This window comes from Dermochelys coriacea, chromosome 2 (assembly GCF_009764565.3).
Source record: "Dermochelys coriacea isolate rDerCor1 chromosome 2, rDerCor1.pri.v4, whole genome shotgun sequence".
NCBI classification, from domain to species: domain Eukaryota; kingdom Metazoa; phylum Chordata; order Testudines; family Dermochelyidae; genus Dermochelys; species Dermochelys coriacea.
The window spans coordinates 86,426,884-86,444,006 of NC_050069.1; the positions used below are offsets into that span (position 1 = coordinate 86,426,884).

Consider the following 17,123-nt stretch of genomic DNA (forward strand, 5'->3'; position numbering starts at 1 on the left):
TCATTGTGTGGAACTCTAACCATTGGTTGGTTTGCTCCACACAAGACAACAAAACTCCCCATGGTGTTCTCCAGAAACTTCACTCTCAAAATCCTTGTGACAGATTCATTCTCCTATTGTTGGAAAGAGAGAACAAGGAAACTGTTTCCATTTTATTACTCATTAACCAAGGATGGCAGAAAATCAGGCTGGGCCTTGTGGAAATAATTTTACTGTCACAGTAATGCTTCACCAAGTCCTGATTTTTCTGATGTAATGAGTATGTGTGTTTTGCACCAATTGAAGCTACGTCTTCTCTTGATCCTGTTTCCCCGCCCCATTTTTTGACCCAAAGTACCTGGCACTAACAGCCTGGAGAAATTGAATAGACTTGATATCTGAAAGAGAATCTGTTGGAGGACCACATCTTTGTATAAGCACCTGTTCCCTCCAGCATGCCCTTCAGTTCCTGCTACAGGTGTTTAAAGTGACCTTTCCCAAATATACACCTCTAATCTAATCCAGGGAAGGGATATTTAATGCCGTCCTTGTGGAAAATGGCTGTTATGTTCCCAAAACCTGTGGTTAGTTTTGAATGTTGTTATGGGTATGATGGGATAGCTTCTGAGACCTTATTCACTAGTAACCTTTGAGACCTTATTTACTTGGTTCCCAAGAACTCAGCTCAACTGTTGTGCTTGTAATTGGAGATTTGTGGGAGCAGTGCCTGATTGGGTCGCACATGCGCAGTCCCTGTCTTGCACCGCCTCAGGTGGTTAACTAGTGCTGTGTGACTAACCGTCCCTCAGTTCCTTCTCTACCACCTTTGGCTTGAGTCAGAGCATTCAGCAGCACCTCAAAGCTTAGTAATTTACCCCTTTTCCATTAGTTCTACTTCGAATAGATAATTTGTCTTCCTCATTTTTCTCCCCATTTCTTTTTCTCTTAAAAAAAAAAAAAAAAAAAGTTTTTCTTCCCTCATAGAAGTTGGGATTTCATTTAACTGGTAGAGTAGTGTGTAGTTCTCCCCTTACGGGGGAGGGGAAATACTCCACTTAGGGGCTGCCCAGCTCATTGGGCTTTAAACACTGCTTCACCTGCAGGCTTTCAATACCGATTTCAGATGGACACTCTCAGTGTGTTCACTGCTTAGGTGAAGCACACATGCCTCAAAAGTGCCCACATTGTCACAAACTGACAGCCCGGACCAGGAAAGCCAGAGACATGCGGCTTAAACTGCAGCTCATGGAGAAATCTCTATACCCGGCCTCTGAGCCAGAAGCATGGACACCCCTGGGACACAGTTCACCAACTGCAGCCTCTGAAAGGGGCTCTTCTTTGTCTGTGACTCACATGACCACCCTGCTAAAAAGTTGGCTAAGAAGCATATGTTGTCCCCACCAGTTCAAGAAACGACCAAAAAACAGCATCCCCCAAACTGAGAGACCTTGTCAGTACCAACAGGCACCACAGCCGAGATAACGGGACCTTCCAGTACCGTGGGTACCGTAAGAGCTAATCAGGGGTAGGCAACCTATGGCACGTATGCCAAAGGTGGCACATGAGCTGATTTTCAGTGGTACTCACACTGCCCGGGTCCTGGCCACCAGTCCGGGGACTCTGCATTTTAATATAATTTTAAATGAAGCTTCTTAAACATTTTAAAAACCTTTCTTAATTTACATACAATAGTTTAGTTATATATTAAAGACCTATAGAAAGAGCCCTTCTAAAAATGTTAAAATGTATTACTGGCACTTGAAACCTTAAATTAGAGTGAATAAATGAAGACTTGGCACACCACTTCTGAAAGGTTGCCGACCCCTGAGCTAAATACACCAAGAGAGCTAGCTCCAGTGAAGGCACCAAGGGGAAACAGAAACCCCATGCCTCAGCCCTGGCGGATCTGTCCCAACACTCAACACTGGGCATCTCAAAACAACTGCAGCCTTTGCTGTCACCTCCTGTCAGTATAGCGCAAAATTGTACCCTTACAGACAACAGCTCCACAGCAGCTGGTATCCACCATTACCACATCAAGGGCACCGAGGCTGTCGGCACCACAACAGTTCTTCCTTCCCAGAGACCTTACGGTATCCTCGACACCCGACACTGAGTTTTGAGAGAGCCTTTTGAAGCTCTTTGCAGTCTGCCTGGGATTTAACTATCTTGAATAGGTTTGTATCATCTCCAAATTTTGCCACCTCACTGTTTACCCCTTTTTCAGATCATTTATGAATATGTTGAATAGGACCGGTGCCAGAACAGACCCTTGGGGGACACCACTATTTATCTCCATTCTGAAAACTGACCATTTATACCTACCCTTTGTTTCCTATCTTTTAACCAGTTATCAATCCATGAGAGCACCTTCCCTTTTCTCCCGTGGCATCTTACTTTGCGTAAGAGCCTTTGGTGAGGGACCTTCTCAAAGGCTTTCTGAAAATCTAAGTACACTATATCCACTGGATCCCCTTGGTCCACATTCTTGTTGAGCTCCTCAAAGAATTCTAGTAGATTGGTGAGGCATGATTTCCCTTTACTAAAACCATGTTGACTCTTCCTCAACAAATTATGTTCATCTATATGTCTGACAATATTGTTCTTTATTATAGTTTCAACCAGTTTGCCTGGTGCTGAAGTCAGGCTTAGAGGCCTGTAATTGCCGGGATCACATCTGGAGCCCTTTTTAAAAATTGGCGTCACATTAGCTATCCTCCAGTCTTCTGGTACAGAAGCTGATTTAAATGATAGGTTATAGACAACAGTTGACTGTCGACTGTTCAACGATTTCACATTTGAGTTCCTTCAGAACTCTTGGGTGAATACCATCTGGTCCTGGTGACTTATTGCTGTTTAATTTATAAATTTGTTCCAAAACCTCTTCTAATGACATCTCAATCTGGGACAGTTCCTCAGATCTAAAAAGAATGGCTCAGGTTTGGGAATCTCCCTCACATCCTCAGCCGTGAAGACCGATGCAAAGAATTCATTTAATTTCTCCTCAATGGCCTTATTGTCCTTTAGTGCTCCTTTAGCTCCTCAATTGTCCAGTGGCCCCACTGGTTGTTTAGCAGGCTTCCTCATTCTGATGTACTTATAAAAAAAAAATTTGCTGTTGCTTTTTGAGTCTTTGGCTAAGAGTTCCTCAAATTCTTTTTTGGCCTTCGTAATTATATTTGTACACTTCATTTGCCAGTGTTTATGCTCCTTTCTATTTTCCTTACTAGGATTTAACTTCCACTTTTTAAAGGATGCCTTTTCGCCTCTTACTGCTTCTTTTACTTTGTTTAGCCAAGGTGGCTCTTTTTTGGTTCTCTCACTGTTTTTTAATTTGGGGTATACATTTAAGTTGAGTCTCTATTATGGTGTCTTTAAAAAGTTTCCATGCAGCTTGCAGAGATTTCACTTTGGGCACTGTACCCTTTAATTTCTGTTAAGCAACCTCCTCATTTTTGTGTAGATCCCCTTTCTAAAATTAAATGCTACAGTGTTGGGCCACTGTGGTGTTTTTCCTGCCACAGGGATAGTCAATTTAATTATATTATGGTCTCTATTACCAAGCAGTCCAGCTATATTTACCTCTTGGACCAGATCCTGTGCTCCACTTAGGACTAAATCAAGAATTGCCTCTCCTCTGGTGGATTCTAAGAGCAGCTGCTCCAAGAAACAGTCATTTAAGGTGTCAAGAAACTATCTCTGTATCCTGTCCTGAGATGACATGTACCATGTCAATATGGGGGTAATTGAAATCCCCCATTACAGCAACTACCTACTTAATGTCCTCTTGCTTAACATTGTTTTGATCTTATGTCCCTGCTCAATTACAGAACATGCTCCATTTAAAGCTGTGCAATGCTTCGCTATAACGTCGTTTGGCTGTCTGCTTTGTCCCCATCAGCTCCCCATGCCCCCTCCCCTCACAGCACTCCCGTCTGCTGGCAGACCCCACAGATCAGCACCCTCCCGCTTCCCCCCTCCTGCCCGCAGCAATCAGCTGACTTGCAACATTCAGGAAGGAGGGGGGAGGAGTGAGGACACGGCGTGCAGGCTCCCCCTCCCTCCCCTGCTTCTTGAACACCGCAGACCAGCTGATTGCCCTGGGCAGGAGGCAGGGGAGGGATGGGGAAGGCTACCTGCCGCGTCCTTGCTCCTCCCTCCTGCCAACTGACTGCCACAGGGAGGGAGAGGAGCGAGGGCACAGTGCGCAGCCTCCCCCATCCCTCCGCTGCCTCCTGCCCGCAGCAATTAGCTGGCTTACAGTGTTCAGGAGGGAGGGGGAGCCTGCGCGCCGTGTCCTCGCTCCTTCCCCCTCCCTTCAGAATGCCGCAAGCCAGCTGATTGTCGTGGGCAGGAGGGAGGGAGGAGGAGTGAGAATGCAGCGTGCAGAGTAAAGGGGGTGGGAGAAGAGACAGGTTAAGGATGGAGGCTTGGGGGAAGGGGTGGAGTGGGCAGGCCAAGGGTTGAGCCCCCCACCCCTGGTGCTTGCAGAGTAGGGGAAGCTGCTGCCGCCGCTGCTGCTACGCAATGTGCTTCTTCTAGCTTCCAGCACCTTCAGCCTCCTTGCCTGCCTCGTTGTCTCCAGTGCCAGTGGGCTGTGCCTGTGTGGAGTAAGGCAGGGGCACCTCCCAACTATAGTACTGTACTGTACTGTATGGCAAAAAAAAAATTTCCCTGGAACCTAACTCCTCTCCCCCCCCCCCCATTTACATTCATTCTTATGGGGAAATTGGATTCGCTTAACATCGTTTCACTTAAAGTTGCATTTTTCAGGAACATAACTACAATGTTAAAAGTGAGGAGTTACTGTATTATTATTGGTTTCAGAGTTATAGCCGTGTTAGTCTGTATTCGCAAAAAGAAAAGGAGTACTTGTGGCACCTTAGAGACTAACAAATTTATTAGAGCATAAGCTTTCGTGAGCTACAGCATCCGATGAAGTGAGCTGTAGCTCACGAAAGCTTATGCTCTAATAAATTTGTTAGTCTCTAAGGTGCCACAAGTACTCCTTTTCTTTTTGTATTATTATTGAGTTTTTTATTTTAATAGCCTCTCTAACCTTACTGAGCATTTCACAGTCACTATCATCATCCTGGTCAGGTGGTTGGTAATATATCCCTACTGCTATATTCTTATTATTAGAGCATGGAATTTCTGTCCATAGAGATTCTATGGTACAGCTTGATTCATTTACGATTTTTACTTCATTTGATTCTATGCTTTCTTTTACATATTATGCCACTCCCCCACCAGCATGACCTGTTCTGTCCTTCCGATATATTTTGTACCCTGGTATTACTGGGTCAATGGGATAATATTTAGCCCTTATTATTTTGTAGATAATGTTTGTGTAAAGTGCTCTTAAATATGTGTTTAGATTAATTGTGAAATATTCTTGGATGCCTCCTAACCAATATATTACGCTACTACAGCATTTTGTGTTTATCTAAAATAAAACTTTTTCTCTCCAGTGTTCTGTTTTAAAGGACAATTAGTTTGCACTGCCACAATTTAAACATGGCCTAGCACTCTTTCATTCTCAATTTTGTGGTCTGCCTTGGAAAAATTGTGGGAGGGAGATGAAGGAGGACAGTAATATTTTGCATGCATTATTCTTGAAGTTAGACATGAGTTTCTGAATGTAAAACTGAGTCTTGAAAAATAACATTTTCATTTATTTATTTATGCAGATTTTATGGTTAGTGTAATTTCTGAAGATAACAACATTATTAAAAATATTAATCCAGGACGGATTTCTATGAAAATGTGGGAGGGACAGAGCAGTGGAAACAGAGTACCAGCAAATGTGAGTAACTGGAAAATGTTATAACACATTGGTCCTGTGAATATGACACAGAGAACATTTTCCACGGAAGGGAATTCTGTGTGCTTTGTTTAGAGAGATGTCTTTTTCTGGATTGCAGCTATTAAGTATTACATTTCTTGTACATTCAGTAAAATTATGTACAAGCCAGCTGCTCTCCCCATTACTTTAAACAAGACTAAGCTGAAATCCTGCCCCCACTTTAGTCAATTAAAAGCTTTCCTTGCCTTTAGTGAGGCAAGAATTGTACCCTAAGCTTTTCCAGTATTATTCACAAAAACTTTGAAGGTGCCTCCCAGCCCATGCCACTAGACTAGCACCCCTCAGCAGGCATCTTTCCAGCTGGGGAAGGAAAAGTGGGGAGGAGGGAATGTCAAAAAGCTGCCTCTGTGCATGTGCCAGTAAGCAGAACTCCTCTGTCAATCCAGATTCTGGATTGGTGAATGCACTTCTGACTGAAGCAATATACAGTAAGAGAAGGTTTATTGCTGTTTTTTTTCCCATCATATGCTTTAAGCTTCTGTTTGGTTGATTGCAACACTAGCTGTTCTTGTGCTTGGAAGTGAAGACAGGCTGTGGCTCTTTGTACAAAACATTTTTCTTCTGAAGGCGCATTTCCACAACTCTTTGGTAACTTTCCTTGGCATACTAAGGAACAGTGCTGTGTTCACGTATGGATTTGTTCAGTCATCTCTGTTATGCAGGGACTGAGAATACCAAAATAGCTTCTAAATTATAAATTCTTTCAGAAAACTGCTATGCTCAGTTTTCTTAATTTAAAAAACTTGTTTAATGGGAACAGCTTTTAAATTTTATAACAAACATACAGTTTTTAACTGATATTTACTAGGGATGTAAATAGCATGTTAAAATCCTACCCATGTAACTGATTACAATTCTATCAGTTAAACGTTTTACTGGAGAACTAGGGGGGATCCTGGCTGCTGGCCCCACGCCCAGGGATCCCCGCTGCCACTGGCGTCCCTATGCCAGCCCCAAGGGGGGGCAGCTGAGACCTCAGATGTTCAGGGTGGCAGCGGAACTGTAACCGATAAGCATCAAGCTTATCAGTTAACCAGTTAAACTTTTACATCCCTAATGTTTATGACGAGATAACTGGCTCTGTGGAGGAGGGGAAAGCAGTAGACTTATTATTCCTTGACTTTAGCAAAGCTTTTGACACGGTCTCCCACAGTATTTTTGCCAGCAAGTTAAAAAAGTATGGGCTGGATGAATGGACTATAAGGTGGATAGAAAGCTGGCTAGATTGTCGGGCTCAATGGGTAGTGATCAACGGCTCCATGTTTGTTGGCAACCAGTATCAAGCAGAGTGCCCCAAAGGTCGGTCCTGGGTCCAGTTTTGTTCAATATCTTCATTAATGATCTGGAGGATGGTGTGGATTACACCCTCAGCAAGTTGGCAGATGACACTAAACTGAGAGGAGAGGTAGATACGCTAGAGGGTAGGGATAGGATACAGAGAGACCTAGACAAATTTAGAGGATTGGGCCAAAAGAAATCTGATGAGGTTGAACAAAGACAAGTGCAGAGTCCTGCACTTAGGATGGAAGAATCCCATGCACCGCTACAGTCTAGGGACCGAATGGCTAGGCAGCAGTTGTGCGGAAAAGGATTTAGGGGTTACAGTGGACAAGCAGCTGGATATGAGTCAACAGTGTGCCCTTGATGCCAAGAAGGCCAATGGCATTTTGGGCTGTATAAGTAGGGGCATTGCCTGCAGATCGAGGGACGTGATCGTTCCTCTCTATTCGACGTTGGTGAGGCCTCATCTGAAGTACTGTGTCCAGTTTTGGGCTCCACTCTACAAGAAGGATGTGAAAAAATGGGAAAGTGTCCAGCGAAGGGCAACAAAAACGATTAGGGGACTGGAACACATGACTTATGAGGAGAGACTGAGGGAACTAGGATTGTTTAGTCTGCGGAAGAGAAGAATGAGGGGGGATTTGATAGCTGCTTTCAACTACCTGAAAGGGGGTTCCAAAGAGGATAGATCTAGACTTTTCTCAGTGGTAGCAGATGACAGAACGAGGAGTAATGGTCTCAAGTTGCAGTGGGGGATGTTTAGGTTGGATATTAGGAAAAACTTTTTCACTAGGAGGGTGGTGAAGCACTGGAATGCGTTACCTAGGGAGGTGGTGGAATCTCCTTCCTTTGAAAGTTCTTACGGTCAGGCTTGACAAAGTCCTGGCTGGGATGATTTAGTTGGGGATTGGTCCTGCTTTAAGCAGGGGGTTGGACTAGATGACCTCTTGAGGTCCCTTCCAACCCTAATATTCTATGATTCTATGGTTTAGTAAGACTTGATAGCATGTTACATATGAAGTGCTTTAAAAATTTGTATCTGTTACATTTACCTTTTTTAAATCCTGTTCTTTTCAGGTTACAACTCTTGGCTGTAGTAAAGTCAAGGATGGCAAAGATGAGGGCTTCTTTTACTTCAGGTTTGAGCAAACTCATTTTATAATTAGAGTTCGTAATAGAGTAAGCATTAACAATATAGTTGTTGGAGAAATGCTTTAATTTCAACATCATTGATGAGAAACTTGTATATTCTCCTGTATTGGCATGATATGCATATGGAATGGATTCCTTCACAAAAAATAAACACATTCATCTCAAAAGAACAGGGAACATTTTACATATAATTTGTCAACATATTTACAGATAGTTGTGGGGTAATGCATCCCTCATTTGGAGGCCACCTTCCCTGTCTATAATTTGGCATTTACTTGGGGTGAAGGAAAAGGATACTTTTCACTCATGCCTTCTCCTCTGTCCCCAATCAGTGGCAGAGATGCTCTTGTAAGTTACCCATTAGTTCACAGTACTGGGTTATCTCCTTTCTCTGCAGTAGAACCACAGTTATCAACCTGTCAACTCCCCCACATCTTTTCCTTATTTGTCACAGATGTTCTGCCTGTAATGGCAGCACCAGACAGCAGCAGAAGGTGCTCCCTTTCTCTGGAGCAGATTTTATCTAGTGAGCAAGTGTCATGCAAAAAGCGGGTACCTCAGGAGTGCTCGAAAAGTAACTTAAGTACGAAGCACTTTTCCTATTTCCTATTTCCTTTTCCTGGGGAAGCAAATAGGAATCCTGTCAGAGTGCCAGGATCCTGTAGTGCACTCTTCCCACAACTAATGGGATTCTTCATAGTGCCCCTACTTGGATGACCTTTTCGCACAAGGTCTTTCCACCTAAATGCAGCTAACGGGAGCACATCCAAAGTGTGCTTGATCACTTGGGTGGTAATTGTTTGCAAAGAAATGATAAAAACAAAAGGCTAAGAAGCCTAAAAATGGTAAGTCCAAAAATTGTTATTCGACCTCTCCCATTCTCAGCAGCTCTGCCCTTGAAGAAAGCAAACTGTGTCTGACTATGACGAGTCAGAATCAGATTCTCAAGAATGGTTCTTTACACCACAGTTCTTTGATATTCTTGATGTTAAGCCTGGTAACATGGAGGAAAAAGGACCTAAAACTAAGGCAAAGTCCTTCTTTTTTGAGATTATCATAAGATCTGAATGAGAACCTGCAGATAAAACAAAGAGGATTTATGATGAAGTTTTACAACCAACAGGAACCAAAAGTCTCCCTAACTCAGATACCCAAAGTTGATGAAGCAGTAGCCTCACTAACAGAAGACCTGGTTACTCCTTTGTGGAGAGAGACTTCTTTTCCCAAAGATACCATGGATAAAATGATGGAGGGTATCTTTTACAAGGATTTCAAAGCTTCTTCAACAGCCGTACAGATATACTTTGCAAGAGCCAGAATGGCCAAACGTGGTGATCTGAAGAAAACTGATCTTTTTAACTAGGATAAGTTTTTTGTCTTTTGATAAAGAAAATGTACCTCTGTGGCCTTAGATTATTTTATGGTAACTGAGGTTTAGGGCAAAAGCAGACACTAAGGCGTCAATAACTATTCTGATGCTCTGTATCTAAATTTGGAATACTAAGTAGTAGCTGACAACAAAACAAAAAAACCCCAACCCTAAAATCTTGCTTCCAAACACTATTAAGTATTAGAATTAGACTATAAGGCCTATTACAGATCCAAGCAGTTCTTTTGTTCCTACTAAAACCAAATATACTCAAGAGAATTTTCCCCCAGGAGCAGAGGCTCCAGAGGGAGACCTAGGCAGCCCTCTTTTTCCTTATTTGTTTCCATCCTACCAAACCCCACATTGACACAGACTGTGGTTCCATGCAAGTTCATCTGGGGAAGGCAAGAGAGTGTCTCACCCATTCTAATTGCTCATAGAAGAGTCAGTATTGGACAAAGGTTCTGGACATGTCTCTCGTGTGCATCCATGTTGCATTCAAATATTTTCTTTCTCCATTCTTCATAGTGCCCCTGACTTCTCTCAACAAAATAAATGTTAGGTATCAGAGCGGTAGCCATGTTAGTCTGGATCTGTAAAAGCGGCAAAGAGTCCTGAGGCACCTTATAGACTAACATATGTATTGGAGCATAAGTTTTCGTGAGTGAATACCCATTCGTCGGATGCGTCTCGTGGAAATTTCCAGCAGCAGGTATAAATATGCAAGCAAGAATTAGGCTACGGATAACGAGATTAGTTAAATCAGGGAGGATGAGGCCCTCTTCTAACAGTTGAGATGTGAACACCAAGGGAGGAGAAACTGCTTTTGTAGTTGGCTAGCCATTGACAGTCTTCGTTTAATCCTGAGCTGATGGTGTCAAATTTCCAAATGAAGCTCAGCAGTTTCTCTTTGAAGTCTGGTCCTGAAGTTTTTTTTTGCTGCAGGATGGCTACCTTTAAATCTGCTATTGTGCGTCCAGGGAGGTTGAAGTGTTCTCCTACAGATTTTTGTATATTGCCATTCCTAATATCTGATTTATGTCCATTTATCCTTTTATATAGGAACTGTCTAGTTTGGCCGATGTACATAGCAGAGGGATATTGCTGGCACATGATGGCGTAGATTACATTGGTGGACATGCAGGTGAATGAACCGGTGATGGTGTGGCTGATCTGGTTAGGTCCTGTAATGGTGGTTGCTGGTGTAGATATGTGGGCAGAGTTGGCACCGAGGTTTGTTGCATGGATTGGTTCCTGAGTTAGAATTACTATGGTGCGGTGTGTCATTGTTGGTGAGAATATGCTTCAGGTTGGCGGGTTGTCTGTGGGTGAGGACTGGGCTGCCTCCCAAGGCCTGTGAAAGTGTGGGATCATTGTCCAGGATGGATTGTAGATCAATGATGATGTGTTGGAGAGGTTTTAGCTGAGGACTGTATGTGATGGCCAGTGGAGTTCTGTTGGTTTCTTTCTTGGGCTTGTCTCGCAGCAGGAGGCTTCTGGGTATGCATCTGGCTCTGTTGATCGGTTTCCTTATTTCCTCTTGCGGGTATCGTAGTTTTGAGAATGCTTGGTGAAGATCTTGTAGGTATTGGCCTCTGTCTGAGGGGTTGGAGCAAATGCGGTTGTACCTCAGCACTTGGCTGTAGACAATGGATCGTGTGGTGAGTCCGGGATGGAAGCTGGAGGCATGAAGGCAGGCATAGCGGTCAGTGGGTTTTTGGTATAGGGTGGTGTTAATGTGACCATCACTTATTTGCACCGTGGTGTCTAGGAAGTGGACCTCCTGTGTAGATTGGTCCAGGCTGAGGTTGATGGTGGGGTGGAAGCTGTTGAAATCATGGTGGAATTCTTCCAGGGTTTCCTTCCATGGGGTCCAGATGATGATGTCATCAATGTAGCGTAGGTAGAGAAGGGATATGAGTGGGCGAGAGCTGAGGAAGCGTTGTTCCGGGTCAGCCATAAAAATGGTGGTATATTGTGGGGCCATGCAGGTGGCCATAGCAGTGCCACTGGTCTGGAGATGCATATTGTCACCAAATTTGAAATAATTGTGTGTGAGGATAAAGTCACAGAGCTCAGCAACCAGTTGTGCTGTGGCATCATCAGGGATACTGTTCCTGACAGCTTGTATTCCATCTGTATGTGGGATGTTTGTGTACAGAGCCTCTACATCCATGGTGGCGAGGATGGTGTTTTCTGGAAGATCAACAATGTGTGTAGTTTTCTCCGGAAATCAGTGGTGTCGTGGAGGTATGTGGGAGTGCTGGTGGCATAGGGTCTGAGTAGAGAGTCCACGTATCCAGACAGGCCATCTGACAAAGTGGGTATTCATCCACGAAAGTTTATGCTCCAATACATCTGTTAGTCTATAAGGTGCCACAGGACTCTTTGCCTCTTTTACAGATCCAGACTAACATGGATACCACTCTGATACTTGACACCATGCAAGGCACCTTCTACACATCTCAAGAAATAATCCTACCATCCTTTTGTTCACCCCCAAGGTACAATAAAAACATTGTGGCACATTCTAGACGTGCAGATCACTAAGAATCTACTTGAAATTAAGTATTCCAGGAAATCTTATTTCTTTTTCTATGAAATGAAGAGGAGATGGTATCCAAACAATCGTTAGCAAGATAGCTAAAACATTGCATAGTGGAAGCATAGAAGGCTTCAAATCAGTCAATTCAAGAGGGCATCATAGATCACTGTACCAGTGTCCAAATCATGAGTGGAGACTGTTTGTTTGCATGTCCTGATCAGATTTGTTAGTAGCAATGTGTCATTATAGATCATGTTCTTGAAGTGCAATAAACTAGACACTCTTCCATGTGCTGTAGGTGGTACCCCTTGTTAGGCCAAATTACTGTTCTAACTTTCCCTCAATTTTGATTCTGATATTACTCATTCTTTCCATACTGCAGACTAGTGATGATGATAGGAGGCAGAATGTAAATTTTTATTTCCTGTTTATCTTCTTTCTGTGATTAAGTTCTACACAAGTCCAAACCATCCACCTTTATAAATTGTAAATTTAATAATTGAATCTGGATTTCTATTGAAGTTGAAAGAATCGTATTAAGTGTGCAATGAAAGTTAGGGTTTTTTGTACACATATGTTTTCTTATATATTATTCCAATGCCTGTGAGAGAATTCATCTAAATTATACAGGAAGGAGTTGTGATCAGGCTGACAAATTTCTAAATAGTGTGGATTACCCACAGATTCATTGCGGAGAGGAGAAAGACCAATTCTGTAAACTCATGGAGAGGCTAATCCCAGAAAGCCATATTGTGACACTGGTGTGCAGGAGTAAGATTTATCCTCTGCCTTTATCACTTGTTAATGATCTCTATGGGCTAGATTGAGCTGCAAGGCTCAGCAGTGAGTAGACACTTGTGATTCGGTACTGCCATTCCTTCTTCCTTGATCTTCATGCTACTGCTGTTGCCATTTTAAGTAGCAGCAGCCTAATGTTGTTTATTTACAGTGTGATAGCTCCTGAAATATGCCAAGCATTTCAAGACACACAAGACATATATTTCTGGCTCAAGTGTGTACATTCTTCTGAGTTGGGATTGCTACTAGCCACAGCCCCTGCTGATATACAAAGCAACCTGTGCAAGAAAGCAGCACTTTTTGCTTATGAAATGGCAGCAGAAAAAGAGGAAATTAATCCAAATGAAAGTAAATAAAGTAGTCCAAACCACTTTAAAAAACGTTCATCCATTCCATTATTAAATATAACTGATAACTTTCCAGGAAGTAGTTTAAAATGATGTGAATAAAATTATGGTTGTGACACAAGCTAATAGAACTCAGAAAATTCAGTGTCATTATGCAGTAAGGGGAAGGGACAAGTACCTTGTAGCATTCATCATTCTGTCTTGTATAAAAGAAGATAATTTCATAAACTCCACAGAGAGTCTTCCTCAGACAGGTTATCACAGGTTTTGGTCATAAAGTTGGGTAAAGAATGGAAGGATCCTTATGGAAAGTAAAGTATCCCATCAGTTTGCAGTAAGTGGTTAACAGGAATAGATAAAGATTTGATTTGCTGACCTTATATGTAATGTCAACATTAAGATTAATATTTTTTTTAATTAACTTAGGGATAAAATGGTTCCAGAGAGAGTGGGAACTTACAGCATCCAGTTTGCTTTTGCGATTGATAAGACAAATATACTCAGCAGTGAACAGGTTTGCTTCTGTGATGAATTATATATAGTTAGGTATATATATAGTAGGAAATAAAGTATGTGTATTCTTTACAGTAAATGAAAGATGACTGATTTTAATAACATTTGAATTACTATTACAATTGGCTGATTTCAAAATCCATAACTTTATTTTTGGTAATAACAGACCTTGAACAGTTGATTATCAAATCATGTTTTTATTGGCCTTTTAAGTAGGCAGACATCTGTTGAATAGACTTTTTTCATTTTGTTCTGTTGTGTCTTCATAAATATCTCCTGACTGTTTCTGTTAAAATATAACATTTTTTTAAACTGCGTAATTTGTAAACTAGTAATTCTTGTTATGGCCCTTTGAGTTGATGATTAAGTTTTAAGAACATATTTTAGCCTGTACATTGTATTTGTTTCAGTATTGTTGGGCAGCCTACATATTATAGATGAAATTTCAGTTAACTGTGTTGTTCCTCTTACTTTCTTAAGATTATAATTGAAGTGGTACCTAATGATCCAGTGCAGTTGCTACCAGAATCTCTACCAGCTACTCCTGTAGTTTCGAATGTTCGAACTGTTGCCAGCCGGACTCTGATCAAGGATTTATGGCTCCATATAAAGGTAATGTTGTTTTGCTGCAAAGCAGTAGTTGGAACAATAAATAAAGGATTGTTAAAAATGTGATGTATTTTTCTCATAAAAATTATCATTATCTTTAACTGTAAAATGTTGGATAAGTAGATCAGTATCATTGCTTGCAGCTGTTCAAAACTCAGAAAAAAGCATTTTTTAAAAAAACTTGCTATCTACATTACAAAATAAAAAATTGGGTTGTTGCTTTTTTTTTTTCCAAAAAGTATGAACATAGAAATAACATTACATGCTGTTATTTCCTTTACTATTTCTGTGGACTTGAATTTGTAAGTTGTTGACAACAGGGGGTGCTACTACCCCTGAAATGGATCTTTACTGGCTCCCAGTGGAGCAGATTACTGTCATACCAGTGAACAAGGTCCACAGCAATTATCTTCAATACACAGTAGTTTATTGAGAAGGAATTACACAAGCGGTAAAGGGTTACAACAAGCGCACAATTCCTATGTTAGACATTAAGAGCTACACATTAAGGCCTGTACATTCCTCTTTAGAGTGTCTCTTTTATAAACATGCCTTGTGCTAGCCTCATGCAGTTCCTGCTTGGCAAACAGAGAAGGCAGTTACCAATTTTATAGATGGCTTCTTCCCTCCAGGTCTGTTCTTCTCAGCCCTCTGTCTCGGATTCCCTCAAGACAAGGCCTTGGCTACCTTGAGACCCCTCTAGTTCACAGTCCTACTCGAGCCCACAGAGCAGAGTTTTGGCTACTCTGCCTTACAGCTTTGCTTCTTCAAGTGTCAGTTAAGGAATCCCAGTCACAGTAATTTACTTTGCTTGATTCTTGTACTCTTTTTCCTCAAAGGAGTCACGTGTCTTAAAAGCATTCCCAGTGGGCATGTGGTTATTAATTTTATCTGATCAGTATTTTAGAAGGAGCTAGGGGGATGGTACCGAACGAAGCTCATCAATCATTCACTCTGGCTCTCTGCACGGTGTCCTTGCTGTAAGGTCACTATAACCAGGTTGACCTGTGTTCCATGCTGGAACTTTATACATGTGATAGTTACTTTTGCATGGGCCCATATTTGCAAACCAATAGGTTCAATATCGATCGCACATGCAGACTTTGCTAGTCCTTTATCAAATCTGCTTCTGCTTACAGGGGACCCTCCTCCCAGAATCCTCTGCAGCCCTTCAGCCATGTCAAGTTATGTTCACACCGTTCATTCAGTATGGCCACACTAATTTGGCACCATCCAAACATAGTTCTTCTACTTTTATCCCTTTATATTCAAGATGGTGAGAAACTCGCACCTTAAACTGTTAATCCTACAAGTTACTCTGGTGTAGAGTGTAACTCTGAAAGTAAGCCACCTGCTCTAGATGGTACACTCACACCCCTCTTCTCCCCCCCCCCCCCCCCCCGAAAAAGAAAAGAGAACCATATTATTACAAGAGCCACAGAAGGTGAGCTCTTCCATGATTGCTCTTTGTTCTGCTGGGGGAAAGATGTGAGCCTGAACATCTTGTTATCATTCCCTCGCATCAGCCAAGACACCCTTAGAGACATTTTAACAAGGATGGATCAGTCCTTGGAATTCTGAAAAAAACAGATTGTCCTTGCCGGTCAAGGATTCACAGGATGGAAGTCTAGAAATCTCCCTGAACCTACAGATGAAGTCCAATTCTAAAGGAAAAAAAACATGAGTCCCATCCCAGCTTCTTAAGAGGGTTAATTGTGTTACTTGGCAACTCTGACTCCTTCTGAAGAAAAATCTAAAGAGCTCTTTTAGAGATATTCCCTTTCATTTCCTCTCCAATTAAGTCACATTGTGATGAGTGTACCATCGCCTTCCTCCTTCCCTCCTCCCTTGCAGGAAAAATCCAAAAGGGAATAACTAGAAAAGTCAATCCTCTGGGAATTACAAGTCACCACCCTCTTGTCCTCTTCCCTATTTCCCCTCCCTCCCCATCTTCCATCCCCCCCCACAAGGACAGGAGAACCAAGAAGACTGAAAAATAAAATCAGGGAAAAAAGCCAGAAATCACCACAGATTTTCATCTCCTTCAGTAAGTTCTAGTTCTTCTTTGAGTGCTTGTTCACGTCCATTCCACATTAGGTGTGCGCGCGTCGCGTGCACGAGCGTCGGAAACTTTTTCCCTTAGTGGCTCCTATTGAGCCGGTGAGGGCCCCCAACTGGCGCCACTGCACCATGCATATATACCCCTGCCGCCTAACCCCCTCCAGTTCCTTCTTACCATCCGTGACGGCGTTGGAACAACCTCTCTCTTGTATGAGAGCAGTCCCTTAGCCTTTCTCTTGTAGATAAAGTTTTTTTTCTCTCTCTCCTGTTGGTAATAGCTCACCTTACCTGATCACTCTCGTTACAGTGTGTATGGTAACACTCATTGTTTCGTGTTCGTGTATATAAAATCTCCCCACCATATTTTCCACTGCATGCATCCAGTGAAGTGAGCTTTGGCTTATGCTCACAAAGCTTATGCTCAAATAAATTTGTTAGTCTCTAAGGTGCCACAAGTCGTCCTTTTCTTTTTGCGGATACAGACTAGCATGTCTGCTACTCTAAAACCTGTTATCAGTTAGTTAGTATACACTTTGTTGTGGACACTTAAGTAATTAGGTGCTTGAAGGCTTCCAGCACCCGCCACGGGCTCACGGGTTTAAG

At 42.3% G+C, this 17,123-nt stretch overlaps 1 protein-coding gene across 4 annotated transcripts in view; it reads left to right on the plus strand.

Moving 5' to 3' along the window:
- The window catches only part of SMCHD1 (structural maintenance of chromosomes flexible hinge domain containing 1), a 162,343-nt gene that overhangs the window by 108,778 nt on the left and 36,442 nt on the right, over positions 1–17,123 (plus strand). For all 4 annotated transcript variants that reach the window (XR_006278901.1, XM_038389302.2, XM_043508033.1 and 1 more), the window contains 4 exons: positions 5,670–5,785; positions 8,204–8,265; positions 13,764–13,851; positions 14,331–14,462. Coding sequence is in view for 3 of the 4 variants with exons in the window: in XM_038389302.2 (XP_038245230.1) it covers positions 5,670–5,785; positions 8,204–8,265; positions 13,764–13,851; positions 14,331–14,462 (398 nt within the window). In the remaining variant the exon portion in view is untranslated. The remainder of the gene's footprint in view (positions 1–5,669; positions 5,786–8,203; positions 8,266–13,763; positions 13,852–14,330; positions 14,463–17,123) is intronic.